We start from the raw sequence: 20,538 nt of genomic DNA, 5'->3' as shown, positions 1-20,538 counted from the left end.
CCGGGTCCAAACCATAGCCAAAAGGCAAAGTGGAAGGCTTGTATTGGTCCCAAGCTGGAAAAATTTGGGAAGGTTGTGACAGGAACAGCATCTGGTGTAAAAACTGTGGCCAAATCAGTCATGCAAGTCACGGAGCTGACTAGCTGTGTCAACCCCAAACAGGGAGAAAGTTGAAAGAGAAAAAAGAATAAAAATAATTATTTAGTATGTGTTGGGTTTTGTTTGTTTCCAGGGGACCTCTGGGAAGATGGCAGACGGGTTAGCAGCATAGCTTTTAGCTTGCCCAAGTTGGTAGACATAAAACCACTCAATTTGAATAACTTGACATACAACCAACATAAACTTTGAGATGAGTGGTAACCAAAGCCTGAGAAACACTAAACCCAGAAAGAAAACTCAAGAACAGTCTACAAGAAAAGACAAAGTGAACTCTGAAAGTATTACCAATGAGCTAATACACAAACCAGAGGGCATAGAGAAGATATTTCAGGGGTTCTCTAAAAATTATATATGCAGCCATCTGGAGCAAATGAGGAGGAAATGAGAAATTTCTTAGTACAATTTGATTTACCATCAATTGGCTCTAGACAAAATGAAAGACTAACAGAAAACAATTCAAGAGAAGAGATTATTCACGCGATAATAAAACTCCATGGAGCAATGTTTATCCTGCAGAATGGTACAAGGTTTTAAGGAAGTGTTTATACCAACTCTCCAGACCTCTTTCAACTGGACTCTTAAAGAATATAAAATACCACCAACATGGGCATGAGCAATTAATTCCATCCTGAACGATGATACTGGACTGGAATAATAACTGATGGATACACCAGTCTGCAAGACTGTAAGAATATTGTGCACTCCCCTGGCAGCTTTCAGTTTAGTTTGTTTGCTTTTTTTTTTTTTTTTTTTTTGTTGATGCAATAATTTGTCAGTAAAAATTGAAGTGACAAAAAAACCCAAAAATTTTCCCCATATATTATATTTACAAAGGATTTGTCAAATCTGTAAAATCTGTATTGTCAGCAGCCAAGTCCACAAAAAACAACTGCTGAGTCTCTGATGGTTTCCTGTTCACTGTTTTAATTTTTTTCTAGAAAATGGCAGAATTTACAATATATAAGAAGAGCAAAAAAAATAATAGTTTAGTGAAGCTTAAAACATTATTATCGTTGTTGTTATATGTAAATATTATTAAATAGCTACGTGTGCATTTTCTTGCTCTGAGAGGAACTCGTGCTTCGCCGCCTTATTTCACCGGACCATTTTGAGTGTGACACGCAGCTTGGCAGTCATGTCGGCGCAGAAGTCGGAAAGCTCAGTGTTATAGTCAACATTCAGTTTGATACTAAAAAAAAATCTGCAATTTTATACTCAAGTAAATACAAATTAAAGATTATGTGTTGAGGGGAAGCGAGGGGCTCGCCGCAGTGTTGGTTTATTTTGAGGTAAAGTAAGTTTTCTGGAGACTTCTCCCTCAGCCTTTTTCTGTTCTTGGCTGATAACGGCAGCTAACTGGTTAGCTGAGTGGATGCAATAAAAGCGACAGTCCAGCGGTGGCTTATTTCTGTCCACATATCAATCTGAGGATGCGGGCGAAGGAGAAGGGGCATTAGCTGAGGATATTTTGTTCTTGTGCCATCGGCTGAACTTGCCTTTGTGTGTATTTCACACAAAGTGCTAAATACCTTTGACGTTTAACGTCCATGTTAAATCTGCACCACTCAAAGTAACGATAGTGGTCATTTCTCTCCTATGTGCTGCTCATTCTTCTATCTGTGAGCCAATACCCAATACTCAGGACATGGTTATTGATGACGATCATCGACAGATTATCGGCTTTCTCAGTTCTCTTTCCGGGCCATGGCATCACTGTCCGAGGAGGTGCTGTTGGTGGTGAAGAAGGTTCGCCAGAGAAAGCAGGACGGCACACTTTACCTGATGGCTGAGCGCATAGCCTGGGGTCCAGAGGGCAAGGACCGCTTCACAGTCAGCCACCTCTATGCAGATATTCGCTGTGAGGACTGGACACCTCCAAACTTACATCTAGTGCAGAGTTGATTGAAACAGCTGTGGTGTTCTCAAGCTGCAGTTTGGTGTCTCTTGTGTTCAGGTCAGAAGATCAGCCCTGATGGAAAAGCCAAAGTTCAGCTCCAGCTGGTTCTTCACAGCGGCGAGAGCACCACATTCCACTTTGCCAATGAGAGCACTGCACTCAAAGACCGAGAGGCTGCTAAAGAGCTGCTTCAGCAGCTTCTGCCCAAGTTCAAGAAGAAAGCCAACAAGGAACTAGAGGAGAAAAACAGGTGTGATTAATTCATTGTTATTTGAGTCAATTGTATATGGCAGTGTGACTGTTTTTTTTTTTTTTGTTTTTTTTTTATATTTAGTTCAGTCTAGCCTGACTGATTAATTCCATATCTTTGTCACACAATTTCAACTAAAACTCAGCATTATAACCTTCATGCAGGTGGGCTTTTATTGCTGGATTGTTGAATTAGTTCCAGTCTTTGGCCCCAGTAATAAGTACTATATGTACGTGTGAATTTGATTTGATCATATATTAGACTAATGTCATGTTCTAGTTTGTCTATTCCTTGTCTGCCAGTCTGAATTACAGTAAATTAATACAATTATGTAAATGAAATTGGACATTTACAATTAATGTCTTCATGCTCACCATTACTTGTAGAAGTTTAGTTCATCTTCATCTTCATTAAGAGTTGTCTCAGTTCTAAATTCTGGATTGCCATTTCTAAAATGTAATTATAATTTCCCAATAGAATGCTTCAAGAAGATCCAGTACTTTTCCAGTTGTACAAAGACCTTGTTGTGAGCCAAGTGATCAGTGCTGAGGAATTCTGGGCCAACAGGTTAGGGGGTGTAACCAACACAGACCCTGCACAATACAAATACAAACAGGAAGTCGGTATATCTGGAGCCTTTCTGGTGAGTATGACGGTTTGACTTCAAACTGCGAAAGCAACACAATTAAATGTTGTAATTACTTTAAAGAATTTAAGTATTAGTAACATACTACTGAATGTAAATAGATATCCTTTTCTTGGATTACAGGCAGACATTAGACCTCAAACAGATGGCTGCAATGGATTGAGGTATAATCTGACAGCTGACATTATTGAATCTATCTTCAGAACGTACCCTGCAGGTAAACAATAACATCTTCACTTTTGACTTCGACCAAAAAATAATGATACCAGGAGAGATAGACCAGAATAAGGCTGCTATAAGGTCAGATTTTCATTTCAGCTACAGGCCAAAACACTTATTTTACTGATTAGCACGCTGTCAACCATGAAGGAATATTATTTTGTGGAATCAGTGTTGGTATTTGTCCTTATCTAGACATTGTAGTACCTTGGTGTTCAGATAATGGGCTGCTAATAATTGCCATTCATGAGGAAATGTATACAAGATTGGACTAAATACATTGATATTAACTTGCATTTTACTTGCAGTGAAGCAGAAGTATAATGAAAACGTGCCTCATAACCTAACGGAGAAGGAGTTCTGGACCCGATTTTTCCAGTCCCATTATTTTCATAGAGACCGCATCAACACAGGAACACAGGATATCTTTTCAGAGTGTGCCAAGCAGGATGAAAAGGGTAGGAGGTTTCTCCACTTGTGTGTTATTTTACATCTGTTATTAAATCAGTGCAAAGTAAGTCAAAGAGCTGCAAGTCTACTTTCATATGATAAAGTTTTAAATCTATCTCATCCAGGGTTAAAATCGATGGTGGTTCAAGGAGTGAAAAATCCTTTGGTCGACCTCCTGTCGCTAGAGGATAAAACATTAGATGAGGTAAAATTTAACAAAAGGGTCAGCCTGTTACTCGATAAACATGCTTGTCTGGCTTTTCTCCTCCACGTCCTGCTTCTATCTCAAAGACATACTTTCTGTGACGCAGGGTTATGGCGTTTGTGGAGCACAGCCCTCAACTTCCAATTCAAACAGGACAGTGAAGGAGAGCAGCAACTACGCCATAATAAAGCGGTTCAACCATCACAGTGCAATGGTGCTCGCAGCAGGCTCACGCAAGGGGTAAAGAAAATTTACATAAAAAACATAGTAACCTACACAGTGTGTTGATCTTTAAAGTAAATGCATGATGTTTTATAGGGAAACACCAACTGACCAAGCGAGTGAAACAAGCAGCACAGATGGAAACTCAAGGGATTCTGACTTCTTTCAACCTCCTGTAAAGAAAGTATGATGACTTTTTTGCTATATAAAAATATCCAAATTTCAGTTCCTTTTAGCGTATTGAATAACTTTTTGTATGTTGACAATTTTTAGGTGAAATTACAGGAAGAATATGAGGATCTGCAGCAGGAGAACAGACCAAAAACAGTTCCGCTGAACCTCAAAAAGTCTGACAGGTAGTTTGACATTTCATTCTTGTTTTTTCTTGTTTGTTCCTCATTGGGAAACGTAGCATTTTATTGACTCCAAATGGCAGAGGTTGATCATTTATAGATTGAAACATTTCTAAAACACATAAAAAAGTTTTTCATGTTAAATACAGTGTGATGTCTTGAAAATGCTTATGTGGTTGCCGATTTGATCTGTTTTTGACGACCGTTGTTGGTCACTGACCCCCATCTGATAACATTTTTCTTTTTACATGTGTTCTTACAGAAAGTGTTTGAAACCCAGGACCAAAATGACATTCTGTCTTTGTTACTCATGGATGGAAATTAGAATGGGGGAAAAAATCAGTCCCCCTCTTGTTAGGAACCCCCTACAGCCCCATTGAGGACCTCTAGAGGTCCACTGACCACATTCTGCAATCCAGTGCTCTCAATGGTTTCATTATATAATAGCTTTGATACTTAGTTTCAAAGGATTCATTGATTTCTCTGTCAAAGTTCCTGCTGGTGGCTCTAATTTAACAACAGACTCCAAGGCTCAAAGAGAATGTGTGTGGTCTCAGGTAGAAGGGAGAGGATGCTTTTCTACTTTGCAGTTGCCACATCATGTTTGAGGCTGGCGAAACAGACAAGTATTTTTCTTTAGACATGTTTTAATATAATGTTCTCCCTCCTCTGTGTTCATAAGGTATGCTCATGGTCCTGTGCCACTTCAGTCCCAACAGTATACAACAAGCCAGGATATAATCAACTCTGTCAACTATATCCAGCATGAGATGGCCAATTACAAACCCAACCTGACTCAGGTTAGGTCATACACTTGAAATTTATCAGGATTTGGACATCAGGTGGCATGTAAAGGTTATTACGTTTTGCTCTTAGCAATGTGTTTTCTCACTCACCCTTAATTTACACATTGAACCCAGTCGTTGTTTTCACCCAAGTACAGTTAAACATTTGTTGATCTTAGGACCAAGATTATGGTCATGTTCATAGTTTCATACTCAGGTCAGGAGTCCAAGAGCAACACGTTTTCAGGTCAAGATCAGGAGAGTTGCTCCTTTCGCTTTCTAACTTTAGCTCCCCTCAGAATCACTGTGGCCTATGGTCACCTGTCATTTACAGTGAAAATATAGTAAACATCTGTCAATAAATTTGTGTATATCTGAATCACTAGCCTTAATGAAGTGTTTGGTCCAAGAATAGACATTGTGTATAAAGATATTTAGTCTATAGATACCTTCTAGAGACAACTCAAAGTTTTTATTTCATGATTGATTCAGATAAAATAAAATACTTTAAGTCTAAGGAACAAGCCGTTGATATACAATCATTTAGTATTTTATTGTGTTTGTCCTTTGATAAGGTCAGGAGGTATAGATTGGGACATATTGCTTTGTGTTAAATATCTGATATGTCTTGAACAAAAATATATAAATATATAGAGACTTAAGACAAAGTGGAGTTTCAGTCTTCCTGAAAACTTGATTGTATGTCTCTGCAGGTGTTGTCCAGCACAGTAGCTACTTCTGCCATTTCAGCACTTTCTCCAGGAGGTGTCCTCATGCAGGCAGGAGCACAGCAAGCCATAAATCGTAAGTGTGCCAGGCAGGTGTTTGCAGTATCTGCCTCTTTTGGGGATGTTTCAGCAATGTATTGGCTTTTAAGTTGCTCACTGCTGTTGTGCAATGTATACTAGAGGTATATATCAAATGTTGATATCAATTGTTGTGTTAACCTGCCAGGGTGCAGGACTAAGAGACTGCCCCTGCCCCATCTGACTACTCAACATCTTTTGGCATGTTTTCTTGTTCTATGTATCTGTGTGCAGCTAATGTTTTAGTTTCACTGCTTGCTCTAATACAAATTGCCCCTCAGGGACAATAAATTTAATTTGGACTTTAACCTAACTCCTATCTTGAAAATGAAAATGACGTTATGGGAAGTGGAAAAACTATTTCTCTCGCTTTCTTTCTTTCTTCTTTTTTTTTTTTTTTTGACAGAGATGGTTCCCTCTGAGGTTCAAGGAGAGCTGAAGCATCTTTATGTAGCTGCTGGAGAGTTACTGAGACACTTCTGGTCCTGCTTTCCTGTAAATACACCATTTTTGGAGGAAAAGGTGATGAATATTCACTTAAATGGGAAAAAAAAGTTGAATTATTAATCTCACCCAGGTTATTCCCTTGTTCCCAGTCAACATCTATGCTTTTGACAACATAATCTGTCGTCTAATAGTGCCTGAAGATCAGTTACTAGCATAGGGTCCTCATATCTTCAGTTCAAGGACTTTCAAGGATCAATTCACTCAAATTCAAGGATCCAACACAGTGTAGCTGGAGAGACGGATCAAGAGTAATAGATGTTTCGAAAGAATTTCATTTGTGTTGTGGTAATTTTCAACACAGCACAGACAATATATATTTTCATGGGTTTAACATATATTGTGGTGGACACATGCAGATAAGAACATTACTCCGATTTACAAATGTTAAGTTAAAGAAATATGTAACTCCTATTTCTATTTTGCACAAAATATATTATTTTAAATTCAACCACTTTCAATCATCCATATTAGTATGTAACTATTGTCAAAAACATTTCAGGCAATTTGGTGTTTTTCCTTGAGAATACACAAACCTTTTCAAGGACTCCTGGTAGTCCTGTAATTACATTCCCCTTGAAACTAAACTGGCTGTCAACACTACACCTCACGTCAGCCAGACCATCAAAAATTTACTTTTGTCAGTTTTTCAAAATTTCTCACCATCATATTCCTTCCATTTAGGTGATTAAAATGAAATCAAACCTTGAGAGATTTCAGTTGACCAAGCTTCGTCCTTTTCAGGAGAAGATTCAGCGACAGTATTTGAGTACAAATGTAAGTCTCTGGTAATATAATGCATTAGTGAGTTCTACCCAGTAGTTCTTACACTAAATCTCTTTGATGGTCCAACAGCTCACAGGGCACTTGGAGGAGATGTTGCAGACAGCCTATAACAAGTTCCATATCTGGCAAACACGGAGGATGATGAGGAAAACCTGAGGTCTGTTGTTTTGTCAAAAAAGGAAGACTTGAAAGTACGTGGACGAATGACCTGTGAAGGTTCTCCAGACTGCTGTGAAGAGACCACAAACCACAGCCTGATGTGACACAGTCCACAGGAGCTTAATGATGATAAGGATATAGATGAATGCTGCTGTATCCCCAAATGTTCAACAGAGACTACACTGCATCTCGGTCACACATAACTGTAATTAGTTTCTTTCTCTTTAGTTTTGTTGTTTTCTCAGTGGTTGAGAGATTGGTGCTGGTAATGGTTAAAAAGGACTTAAAAAAAAAAAAAAAAAGATGTAACCTGACCAAATTTCGGATGGAAATCTGGAAAAAGGCTCTCAGGACAACCGGCTGAGGTGTGAGATGCAAGCGGAGGACTGCCAACATGTTTCATCAGTGCACAGAACAGAGAAAGACGGCTCTGACTTTGCAAGGAATCCTCTGGGAGCTGGCTTGATTTCAGGGGAAGTAACTTCATGAAAATCAGAAGCAGAAAGGGGGAAGTGAATATAGCAATACTGTAAAGGCATTTCACATTCGAGTGCATTACTGTCACTGGTCTGTTATGTCTGCACTGAAGATAAAACTGTAACTGAATTAAAGTGTGTCATAAAGCTTTTTTCCCATGTCCTGTCTGTGGGAGATGTGTTATTGTGGCATTCAGCACTTTCACCTACTCTTGATAAGTGGTCTTCTATCAACTTTTATTTTTTGTATTTATTTATTTATTTATTTTTTTACCAAACGGTTTGTTTTTCTGCTCCGGTGCTTTAAGGGCCGACAGCACCTGCAGCTGTGTTTTTTTGCTGATGTCATTAACCGTCTGGTTTTATTGGATAATATTTCCAGACTGCTTCGCGACGCTCTGCCTTCAGGAAGTGTCCTCGCACAGCCGAGGCGATCCGTGACAGGGGCCGGACACCGACCGCCGGCTCTCCCCGAAAACAGCCGACGCAGCCGGGGATGGAAAACGGCGGCTCGGTGTGGATTATCAGCCGGTAAATCAGGAGCGTGCGCGTCCGGCCGCCGGGTGAGTTGACAGCGAGGGAGCGGCAACACCTCCGTCAGCTAGCATGGTGCTAACGCGATGCTGCAAACACAGCAGCACCGGGCTGAAGGGGGTGAAGTGAGCCGCTTGTCGGTCAGTCATAGCTTCACCAGGAGTCCAGACAGCTTTGGCAGAACCAGGCTGTGCTCTCGTTTCCGTGTGTGTGTGTGTGTGTGTGTGTGTGCGCGCAGGCTTTGGCTGCAGCGTTAGCATCGGCGTCAGCAGACGGTCTCGTGATGTACGTTGCCGTGAATCTGCCCATTTAAGCGGCAGACCTCGATGTTTGGGCCGTGGAAGCAACGACTGGACAAAATAACTAAATGAACAAACTGAGCCCGACATATTGGGTAGTTTAAAGTCTTTAATGACACGTGGACTGAACCGCTGCGGAGCCCGGGTTGAACTGTCTTTATCGCCCTGGTATTCAGGTGGGAGGTTGACATTCACTGGACAGGACTAATCAAACACAGACCATGAAACGGGTAGTTCAGATTCAACTCAAGGCAGACAGCTTCATTTGCCCCACAGTTGGGATATTGTTGTTGTTCCAGCAGCATCGAGTGGACATAAACAAAACAAAACAAGGCAAAGGTTTTAGAAATAACGATATAAACAAGCGGTAAAGTGAGATAACCAAAATGAGGACGAGTCATTAATCAGTCAGTAGAAAGATCAATAGAAGATTCATTCAACAACTACTTTGACTGTCAGAAAGACTTTGGAGATGTTTTATTTCCTAGTTTAGACAAAACAGTAATCAGCCAAGTCAGTCTTAAAGCCATTATTAGTTATAGCTGTAAATGAATTAGTTGAAATAACTTCTGTGGTTGTGGTTTTTATTTTTTTGGCTCAATTGATGTAATCTGAAATGCATTCTTGTCACAGTGATAGCAAGACGAAGGTCAAAGGTCACTGATGCTTTTCGCTTTTTCTTAGGTTTCTTGTGTAAATGGCTTCAGCGCTGAGAGGTTTGTTGTTTCTCTAATGAGCTGCAGCAGTAGTTTTGCTTCTGCTTCCTCATCTTCATTTTGTTGACATAAAAGCACAAGAAAATAGTTTTTCCAGCAGCAGTTGACAGCTCCATCACTGGGATACCGCTGCAGAAATGATAAAATGTTTTGTTTGGGTTTCCCCCCCCCCCCCCCCCCCCCAACCTGAACCTTAGTCTAAAACTGAATATTGCGTATGCAGATGTGATATTCAAGTACTATTTATGTAGACATTATGTGTAAACATAAAACCAGAGATGGATTTTAAAACTAAAACAAAGGTTATAGCCTAAAAGTCTCAAAGGAGGGTGTTTCACCAGACTGGAAACGGTATAAGTGAAGTCATGAATGGTCAGTTTACTGAGAGTCATGTGATGCCACATGGCTGAGAGCTGTGGTATGTGAGAACCCAATCTAGGGACTCCTGAAATCAGTCACATTTTCTCTTCATGCTTTACTGACTCTCTCATTCTCTCTCAGCTGTGGAGGCTCAACTGGGAAAATGTCTCTGATACCGGTTGTGCCAGAGAACTACAGCCATGTTCTGGCAGAGTTTGACTGTCTCGATCCACTTCTGTCTGCGCTGCGTTTGGACACTGGCAGACTCAAGGTAGGTTTCATCATCACTCTAACAGTCATATAAATAAAATTGCATATAATTTTTTTTTTTTTAGCAACTTCTCATTTTTTATCTTTGTGGGCATACAGATATTAAACAATAAAGGACATGTAGCACTGTTTACCTTGCAGTTGCCAACTGCAACCTAATTAAGACAGGGACCATCTTAGTTTGTGCACTAAAAGCACACATTCAAACAAGTTATCAAAAAAATGCGTTTTTCAAAAACTGTATTTAACCTCTAAATGACATTCTTTTGTCTCGCAGTGTACATGTTTGGCAGTGTCAAAGAAGTGGCTGGCATTAGGCACATCAGCAGGGGGGCTGCATCTGATTCAGAGGGAGGGCTGGAAACAAAGGATCATCCTCACTCATAAGGTAACTTGGAGCTTGGGTGGGGGGAACCTGTTGCCTGACCTGGTCCACTTAACCTGATTTTGGGGCCCCGCTGATAGTTTCACATGCATGTTTAGGGGTGTAACTGTACGTGAATACATGCGCCTACCGAACATACCAAAATATTACCACGCCAAAGCAAAGCGGATCTACTCACCACTCGTGGTTTCTTCCAGGTGACAGAATATTCTCGCAAAGCCCTGTATGTTGTTGTCAAGCCATCCTAGCAGCCTTGTTTACCCTGTAGCACAGACCAGCCTCACTGAGCTTGAGCTACTTATAAATGTTAAAACAATATAATATTTTTTGTTATTGGGGTTTTTTTTGTTTGTTTATTTGTTTGTTTGTTTTTTGCATTTTTTCTGTAATGAAAATGTACCAAACTGTGATTTCAAAACCTTTTGCGTACCGTTACAACCGTAATGGTGAGTGAATGCCCACACGCATGTTTGTCTTCACTCACCAGCTTCTGTGGGCTGGCATCATAAAGATCTGATGTGTTCCACCTAAATGGGCTGAGTTCCTCAATGAACATAACACGCTGCATATGTATCCAGTGTTGAGTCTTCCTTGAATGTGTTCCTCTCTTGGGTCATTTTCTTTTTATCAGGACTCCCACTTTTCCAATGAGCAACATTTTTTTTCTTTTTTTTTTTTTTTTTGGACTCTCGTTATGTTGAGGAGGAGTATTGGAAACAGCGCAGCAGCTTTCACTCCACTGCGTGTTACCAGCACTGCCTCTTTTCCCCTCCCTTGTTCATCCTTTCGCAAGTCTCCTTTCTTTCCTGCTACTTTCACTGTGGTGTACTACTGTCCTCCCTCCCTTACAAAGGCAAGGCAAGGCAAGGCAGGGTCAGTGGTGGTCAGATATACGCTCTAAGACTAAGTTAGACTGAGTACTTATTGTGCACAAATCTTGATCTGACTGCTCTGCTGTTAACTGACACAGTTGCACCTCTAAACAACATGTCACTTTCTCTTAATTTTCTTCTAATTCCCGATCCACTGTGTGCTCTTTTGTAGGAGGGAGCTATCACTCAGGTGGCGTGTTGCCCTCATGATGAAGATTTTATTGCTGTAGCAACAAGGTTGGAGTCAATCTAAATGTGTAATCTTCATCTCTCGTCTAAAAAAAAAAAACAAAACAAAACATTTTTGTCATATTGTGTTCTTCCCTCAAAGAACACACATCTCTGTATAAATTGAGTTGCCATCATTGTTTTTCAGCATTTTCTGTGATTGTGTCTTGTCCAGTCAGGGTTTGGTGGTGGTGTGGGAGCTTCAGCTGGAGCGACGAGGTCGTCCAGAGAGAGTCAGTGTGTCCTGGGAGCACAGAGGTCAGGCCATCACTGCACTCTGCTGGGACACCAGCACACTCAGAGTTTTTGTTGGGGACTCAGGAGGCAAGGTGTCCTTTCTGCGTGCAGGATCCTCCAAACTGGGGAAGGTATTGGCAGCTGACAATCAAAGTTCTATGTTTCATTGGTATAAATATGTATAAAATAAATATAACTTTTGAAAAAGTTTAGGCACGTTCTAGTTAATACATTTGTGCCCTCCTGTGATTGCCTTTTGCATCCAGGGGCAGTTTGTTATTTTCCCTGTTCAGACTGTCACCACTGTGGACTCCAAAGTGGTTCAGCTTGGATACCAAGATGGCCGACTGCTGGTGTCATCCCTGAACCGGTGCTACCTCTGTGATACAGAGAGGTAAGTAACAATATATCTGCATCCTCCTGTCACTAAGGGGGCAGAGATACTCAAGAGAACCAATTATAATGCCCACATATATGGGTAAATATTGTCCCTGAACATTTAAGTGTCCTTTAACAATATGGTGAATTCATATTCCATGGCAGACATCACTTTCACAGCCATCATAGCATTCAGCAGTTCATTCAAAATCATTATGTTTCAGGACTAATGAAAATCTCCTTGCTTTATGTTGGATATCTCTCAGCAGTTGTGTGTTTCTGTCTTTAGGGAGAAGTTCTGGCGCGTGGGAAATAAAGAGCGTGATGGTGAATATGGAGCTTGTTTCTTTCCTCAGAGCAGGGGATTATTAGTTGGCCAGCCACCTCTGCTGTACTGCGCTCGGCCAGGTTCTCGAATATGGGAGGCCAGCTTTAATGGCGACGTCCTGAGTACTCATCAGTTCAAACAGTTACTGGGCTGCCCTCCTCTACCTCTCATCACGTACAGGTACTGCTTGTTCCTGCTTTTATTTTGTCTTTTATGGCCAGACTTCTTATTTGTTTTTGTTTATTTGCAGAAATGAGCCACATTACAACCCAGTGGTGAAGAGCCCCCAGTCCATTGCCTTCCCTAAACTGCTTTATTTGGGGTAGAGTAACATAACCATTGTTTCATTTTTTTTTTTTGACATGAACCACATTTTAATACATGGATACATTTGTGAAAATGCAACAGACACCATTAAAAGAGTAACTGCAGATGAGCTTGTCACTTGACTGTACCCTTCATTTATTTGTTTAGAGACCAAAACCTGCTGACCTGGACTGATTCAGCCATTTATATTTTTACACCTCAGAATGGACAAGTTCTTCTGTGGACAGAAGTCAAAGGTTTGTTTCCTGCTTAATCTCCATAAATCAGACCTGGAATAGCTGATGTCTCAAAACATTTTGTTCATAAAAATACTCTCTAACTTTCCCCAAAGTGTAAATGTGTGTACTGTACAGTGTGATTTCATCCTAATATAATTACTGAAAACAATAATCATAATAATTGTTGGAGTTTTAATTTTTGCTTCAGAAGTGATCTAACATTCCCTCTAATGTTAGTGTTTTGCTTTAAATTTAACCAAACCTTTTCTGGGTTTGCAGACCTGGTTGATATTGCCGTCTACCGCAGTGAGCTCTTCTGTCTCCATGGTAATGGACATCTGTCCCACCTCTCCCTGTTATCCGCTGACCGCTGTGTTGAACGTCTTCTACGAAGGGAGTCCTGGCATCTGGCTGCTATCACCTGCTGTATGTTTCAACATGCAGTCACCAGCAGCAGGGTAAAATGACTGCTACTGCCGTAATACCTGATAAACGTTTGTATGTTCAGTGTAACCTTTACTTGAATCTTATTTGGGCTTACTTTTGTTGCTAAGGAAAATTCATAGACCACATTTCTGAATCACTGGTAAAATCTTTACCAAAAAGTTCCTTTTAAGAAAGCATTTTAACTACATTTTTAATAATCAAGGGGCTTGTCTTTCAAGAGGTTTAACTCAAATGTTGGTGGATTCATAAATTTGGGTCTAAACTCTGAATCCAGGCCAGGAAATCCATTCCCATCGACCGCCTTGAACATCTAAAGTGCCAGCTCAGTCCCACCACATACCAAGAGCTGACAGCACAGCTGGAGGAAGTCATCACGAAGCTGGAGCCACTGGACTCTGCCTCTAGTAGCCGCAGGAGCAGCATCTCTTCACATGTGAGTTAGATAACTTCCTGCAGATAATCTCTCTGTGTAGTATGAGCTGTTTGCACCACAAATTACTGCCAATCCACTTAGATTTTATCTACTTATTCTCACTTACTAACTCACCATTCACACATTTACTATGGATACCAATTAGTTCATGACAACCATGTAGCATTACATTAAAATGGGAGATTTGAAGGCTCTGGTATTGAATTAAGCAAGTAATGATGAAATTACCACGAAGCAATCTGATCCAGGGCTCTACTTCATTGTTGAACTTCTCTTTGCAATTATTGAGTCAGCAGATGTTAGACCGTTCAATAACTCTATTGTAACCGTCCCTGTCCCAGGACTGAGCTTGAGGTCCAGGGGGCAGCATTGTGTGCAGAATAATTCTACATCAATCAAATAGATCTTGCTTTGACTAAAATCTTGTGAGTTTTGCACAGAAGCAAAGCGAAATTGAATATGCATTCAATGCATTTTTATTTTTGAGTGTTTTGTAGTTGATGGGTGCTACTTCTGCTGACTGATTACACGTGTAACAGTGAGTGTGCTGATATTGAATATTTGAATGTTATTATCCAGGAGAGCTTCAATGTACTGGACTGTGGAATCTATCGTGTGATCAGCCGCAGAGGAAGCCAGTCAGACGAGGAGACAAGCTCCCTCATCAATCAGTCCTTGTCAGAGGAAGAAGGACTCAAAGATTTCAGTTTTGTGCAGGAGGAAGATCAGGTCGATCAAGGTAAGAAGGAGATCCTTAACATGACCTGACAGAAAAAAATTTATGTTCACTGTTCTCCATAAAAGCACAAAATTATATTGTAAATTTCTACTTATTTTATCAGTGCTGCCCCTTTATGACTGTTAATGTTAATACTTGGAATAAACTTCTAGTCTTGATTAGACATTTGGTAACAATAATTATCTTTAGCAGTAATATAATCATTAGCAGATGGAAGCATGTTTGCCATGATGATTGTCTGGATTTTATTTGTACTTCCATTCCTTCAGACATCACACATCAATATAACAAAAATCTAAGGTTTGATTGATATTTATTTTATTTTTTTTATATTAACATATATCATTTTGTTTAATCTTAGCACACTTGCACAAATCATATTTGCCAGCAGTAACACTTTTCTCCGTCTTCTTGCTGTCTCTTCTTGTGTTTCTCTACATTCTCATATGGGTGTGTATGTGTGTGTCTGGCAGGAACTAATTTCTTCTCTGTTTCCTCTGAATTCAATGTGAAAAGAGAGTGAAGTTATTTTCAGTGTAATAGCTTTAAGTCACTCAACCTACCACGGTGATAAAATCCCATTTGCATTTTTGACCAGCTCTGGATTTATCAGTATGAACACAACTGCTAATAATTTTACTCTTTATTGCAATTGTCGTCAATCATATGTGTCTATCTGTCTTGGAAACTTTACATAATTTGAACTGTACATAAAATCATATAATTAAACACAAAGCTGATCCACTAGATCTGCCGTGAGAGCTGATGACTGTTATGCTTTTTGAATATAATCTTCTCTTTGCCTGATTGTTAATACCAAGTTTTTTTTGTCTTTCATTGTATCACACACACATCACTTTTTTTGGTTCTGTGTTTTGTTTTGTTTTTTTTTGTTTTTGTTTTTTTTGTGCAGCATTTGATTTACATTTTCTCTATAGTGGCGTCTTGCACCTTTGCACCATCGGCTTGCATTTTGCATTCTCTTTGTCATCATTTCCCTCCAGTTCTCCATCCATCTGTGTTTTTCCTCTGGCTCTTGCCCCCACCTTTATTCAGATCCACAGAGCAGTGAGCGTCTGGAGGCTGAGCGATCTGAGCAAGGCCTGCAGTTCCACCTCCCGCTTTCATTTCGCCCCAAACCCCCCCGCATCGCACTGCAGGCAGTCAGAGACAGGTGAACGTTCACAGAAATAAAAAGACGGATGCTAACAGCTTAAAACAAAGATTGTGCTATGTCATGGAGCTGCAATGGATAGATTTGTTTTATTAGATTATATTTAAATACAGCTATGTGTTTTGTTTTGTTTTGGGTTTTTTTTTTTTTTGGTTGTTTGTTTGTTTGTTGTTTTTTTTTTTTTTTTGTTGTAACTTACATTTTTTTTTTCCTTCTGAGGATTGTAACTCCTACATTTAAGCTATTGTTCAAGTGCAGCTGTGCTTTTAGGCTTACTTCCCCTTTTCACTAGATACCCACATCTATTTTTTCACAATTCACATGGTTCATCTGCGAAGCCATATGTCTGAAACGCGCACATTCTCTGAGCAATTTGGCATGAAATGATGTCTGTCGTAGCTCTGTTTCAATTCAATTTGATTTAGTTTTTTTTTTTTTTTTTTTTTTTTTTTTGGACAGTGTCTCTAGTTTTGTTAAGAAGACAACAGAGAAAATCAACACTCTCCAGATGAGCTCTGAACTTTGGCAGCGACCTGACTTTAGAGAGGGCGGACAGTCAGAGATGTCAGTTCCTACAGCTCTATATACAGAAGAAATGGAAAATGAGTAAGTACAGAGAACCCTATCGTGAAAAAGTTAGTCGACACAGATTTTTCAGCCAAACTTTTAATGCAATTTTAGCTTTGACGTGACTTGAGAGTTAAAGGAGAAAACAAATGTTTACATTTGTCATGACAGAGTTTGTGATGAAATGCCCAGCGTGGAGGCTGACATGCAGGAACTTCGTTCAGCCACGGAGCAAACTATGTAAGTGCTACTCTGTGTTGTGTATAGAAGGATTTCCCAGCCTTTTTTTTGAGAACCCAAACCCATATTTTCCCAATTTCAGATGCAAGATACAAGATCCTTTGGTGCTGCTAGATCCAGTCTGCCTGGGAGAAACTCTGCTGGATTGGGTGGCAGTGCTGGAGCGAATACTTGGACCTGGAGTGCCTGACCCTCTTGGATCAGATGCTGTCAGTGATCCAAATGTGGATGGTTTGGCAGAGGAAAGATGGGACAAGGATAATGTATACTCTTCCTCGGAGCAGCCAGAAGAGTCTTCCTGCTCATCAGGATTGGCAGCAGAAAGCGTAGCAGAGGAGGAGAAAGAAGAGCCCCTTAAGCTCAGAGGGCATGAGGACCAGTGCGACTCCTCTGACGTTTTGAATCGGAGCTTCTCTGAGCCTGTGCGTGTGGTGTCCCCAAAACCTGTACCATCAGATCTCCTGGATAATCTCACCCAACTGGCCACATTATACACAGAGCTGAGCTGCTTTAGAAACCAAGACAGTGAACAGGGATTGAGCTGCAAGACCTTCCTGCATCACTACTTTTTCCTACTGGACCAAGAGCGTGTGAGAAGAATGTGTCTGCTCTGTTACCAGCAGCAGCCAGAGGTCCACAGCTCCTTCACTGAGGCAATGCTAGGTGAGACTCCTCCAAACTTTATTTTATTGACAGCTGCCACATTTTACAGACAACAAAAAGAATATGTGCTTAAAAACTAAAAATATGAATTCAATTGAAAACAAGCTAGAGGTCCCTTTCAACTTGTGGTTTGATATTAAGTGATTTAAAAAAAAAAAAAAAAAAAAAAAAAAAACACCTTTCTTTCTGCATAGAGCTCACTCAGTCCAGTAAGGTGGTAGAGGTTATTCAGCGAGGTGATTTACTAAGATCACTGCGCAGCCTGAGAGAGCTGCAGCCATGGAGTGCAGCCCCTCTCCTCGCTCACTTACACAGGTCAGCAGCCTCATTTCTCAAATCTACACGCCATGTTGAAACTCTGAAGGACCTCATGAAGTCAGTTTGTCCTGTTGTTATCTAGGCTGTATGAGAGGCACGGGGAAGCAGCCGTACGCTCGTATTCCCAATTCTATCCTACAATAATTCCGGCTGACATAATGGCCATGGCTCAGAAAAGCCACTTCCTGGCCTACCTGGATAATTTGGTCCAATCACAAACTGAGGAGCACAGGTAGGTCTTCAGATTAAAATCAGAGTTTCAGTGTTTTTGCTGTCAAATCTTACATGTATTCTTTTTGTATAGACTATCATTTTTGCAGTCCCTTCTTGAACCAGAATCACTGAGACAGGACTGGCTGGAGTTGGCGCTTACCCATGATGCCCCTCAACATTGTGATACCCTAACCCCTAAGGGACAGCCCAGGTCTGGCTATGTTTATGTGTGGGTAAAAATACAGAATGACATCTCTGTTGCTTTAAGTCATTGCAGATGATGTATGCTGGTTTGGAAAATATATACGAATAATATTGTATTCAATATTGACTTTCTTAAATTGAATGTGCAAATCTAAAGATAGAGGTTCAACTGAAAAAATAAACTAAAGTCATATTTGGATGGACACAAACTAAAATATCTTGGGTATATTTCATGACTGGATTCCACTGAGACTGCGCCACAATAGGATACAGAAGTGAAACTAAAGCATAAGAATAGCTGTGACAGTGAAGACATGTTACTTGTGTTGCAGGTGGCATTCACATTGCTTCAGTTGGGGTTATGGACGGTTACTGTCTCTGCTGATTCGTCTCCCTACAGATCTGTCCTCCAAGCAGAAGATGGCAGAGACATGCCGCAGTCACGGGTACCTCTAATGTTCTTAGGCTGTAAAGAACATGCTGTGTTTGTCATGAGTTCACTGTCTCATATATAATGTGTGTGTAGATACTGGACAGGCTACCTCTACCTCTGCTGTGAGCTGCAGCATCGTACAGAGGCGTTCTCCACCATCTGTCAGCTGGATGACATCAGCTTGCTGGAGGAACCTGAGGGTAAAACTGTTTTCCAGAGTTCTTTCCCACACACGTTCACCCAGGAGGAGAACTCCATTTAAATCAAGAAATGTTTTGCAAATGCACAACTTTCACCCTGAGGTTAAATATGATCCAATTAATCTGAAAAATATACGAAAAGCAGGATCACACTCTAACATCTTCACTGGCTTACCCAGGTGTTGGGCCTCAAACCTTGGATGAATGGAAGCACTTGATCCAGCTGTCTCAGCAGCACAGCACTGTGGGGGAGTCGGAGCAGGTTGCAGGGATGAATGGGAGCAGCTGGTCCAATGGCTCAGCCGACTGTGTAGGAAGGATGAGCCTCGAGAACCTGACCCTGATGCTGGCTCGAACTGCCGGACCTGACCGAGCTCTGGCGGTCTTGGAGGAATGTGGGGTACAGCTGGTCCTCTCCCCCCACTCCAAACTGGTCTGTGAGCTCCTCAGAGTCACAGAGAAGAGGCAGAGGTGGGTTGGTGCTCTGATTACCTCACAATCAAAATTATGGAAGCCTTTAATTATGAGACACAGTTACAGCACAGCTGTAGACACAACTTTAACATATGTGTCAGATGCCAAGAGCAGCACATCAGGCTTCCTCCAAATTTAGAATGTTTAAAAAAAACAAAAAAAACATTGAATTTAAATTTTGCATCGTCCTCTAATAACATGCATTGAGATTTATACAGGACAACACGTCTGCACAGTCTCAGGGAAAAGGAAAGAGAGACTTATCCGATTGGTCTAAAGAGATTAAAAAACTAAATATTGGTGTGACACCTCAGGAATTATGTAACATTGTGATCATATAAATGGTCAACACAACAAGAGACCCGACAGTCCTGTTTCCTGTGGTTTTGTTTCAGGGCCATGATTCAGACGATGCTTGAGCGCTGTGATCGGTTCCTGTGGTCTCAACACGCCTGATCCCAGACCAGCACTGTGCAGTCAACAGGTCACTAACAAAACTAATACTGTACTTCATTTATGCATTTATGCACTGTGATATTTCTTAAAGCTTTCCAACTCAAGAGGGAGTACTAACAGTACTAGCTTACAGTTTTTAGTTCATTGTGCACATCGTCCCTTTAGTACTCTTTACCTTGCCAATTGTGTCAGTGTTCAGGGTTTCGCATTTCGCATTTCGCATTGCTCTGTTTAATGATTGGAGTTATGCATTTACAGTAATCGAGTCTTTTCTGTCGTGAATAAATTTGCAATAATAAAATGTTCTAACCAGATAATAATATATGAATAAAACACTGTATGAGCCATGATATTGCTTTTGTGTGTGTGTGTGTGTGTGTCTGTCTGTCTGTCTGTCTGTAAGAGACTGTATTTACTGAGGTCAAAAATAAGCAACTCAAATCACATGACTTGAAACAGGATATTATTATGTGGGTGTAGGTGATACATTTTTGAGAACAAAACAATTCTGTATTTCACATCTTGCACGTCAATAGCAAGTAGAATAGAAGATGGGTAATGTGGGTCAGCAGAGATAATATTAATAACAAACTAATGAAATGGGCCTGATGACTCATACGATGCTATCACACACCTGGAGCATCAAAGCAAAGAGACCAGTCCGTCCTGTAGCTTCACATCCTGGACCCAGCCACGGTTCATGAGTCACATCCTCCAAATCTATCTAACTTTGATTTTTCTTGTCTGATCTTTTCTCATTTTTAATCTCATTCTTGGTTGTCAGTTCCGTTAATCCCTGTTATGTAATTATTTTCCCATCACTGGCACAGAGGCGATCAGACTCAACTGGTATGACACAAAGTAACAGACTTTTAATAAGAAATTAACTTAAAAAATAAGAAAGGGGC

General features: G+C 40.5%; 2 protein-coding genes across 3 annotated transcripts; both read left to right on the top strand.

The window, feature by feature from the left end:
- The first annotated feature begins 1,297 nt into the window (after positions 1–1,297).
- Positions 1,298–7,791, top strand: gtf2h1 (general transcription factor IIH, polypeptide 1). 2 transcript variants are annotated; one of them, XM_029523258.1, is made up of 15 exons: positions 1,298–1,448; positions 1,849–2,017; positions 2,114–2,306; positions 2,784–2,949; positions 3,076–3,169; positions 3,480–3,629; positions 3,747–3,826; positions 3,933–4,066; positions 4,145–4,232; positions 4,322–4,404; positions 5,084–5,201; positions 5,900–5,990; positions 6,399–6,514; positions 7,181–7,273; positions 7,352–7,791. In XM_029523258.1, exons 2-15 carry the CDS (start codon positions 1,864–1,866, stop codon positions 7,436–7,438), a joined length of 1,647 nt encoding a protein of 548 aa, XP_029379118.1. In that variant the 5' UTR covers positions 1,298–1,448; positions 1,849–1,863; the 3' UTR covers positions 7,439–7,791. The 2 variants fall into 2 exon arrangements, with proteins under 2 accessions (XP_029379118.1, XP_029379119.1); XM_029523259.1 differs by having other exon boundaries at positions 1,832–2,017.
- Positions 7,792–8,097: 306 nt separating this feature from the next.
- hps5 (HPS5 biogenesis of lysosomal organelles complex 2 subunit 2) lies at positions 8,098–19,980 on the top strand. Its single transcript, XM_029523257.1, has 23 exons — positions 8,098–8,480; positions 9,968–10,097; positions 10,374–10,484; positions 11,526–11,590; positions 11,757–11,949; positions 12,085–12,212; positions 12,486–12,704; positions 12,775–12,846; positions 12,999–13,087; positions 13,349–13,527; positions 13,791–13,949; positions 14,529–14,688; positions 15,745–15,862; positions 16,322–16,468; positions 16,601–16,669; positions 16,752–17,332; positions 17,527–17,647; positions 17,733–17,882; positions 17,955–18,074; positions 18,400–18,513; positions 18,594–18,700; positions 18,880–19,171; positions 19,570–19,980. The coding sequence occupies exons 2-23, from the start codon at positions 9,990–9,992 to the stop codon at positions 19,628–19,630; spliced, it is 3,363 nt and encodes a 1,120-aa protein (XP_029379117.1). The 5' UTR covers positions 8,098–8,480; positions 9,968–9,989; the 3' UTR covers positions 19,631–19,980.
- The last annotated feature ends 558 nt before the right edge of the window (positions 19,981–20,538 follow it).

This window comes from Echeneis naucrates, chromosome 16 (assembly GCF_900963305.1).
Source record: "Echeneis naucrates chromosome 16, fEcheNa1.1, whole genome shotgun sequence".
Lineage (NCBI taxonomy): Eukaryota > Metazoa > Chordata > Actinopteri > Carangiformes > Echeneidae > Echeneis > Echeneis naucrates.
Note: the sequence above shows the minus strand (reverse complement) of the source record. Positions and strands in the feature narration are given on the sequence as shown.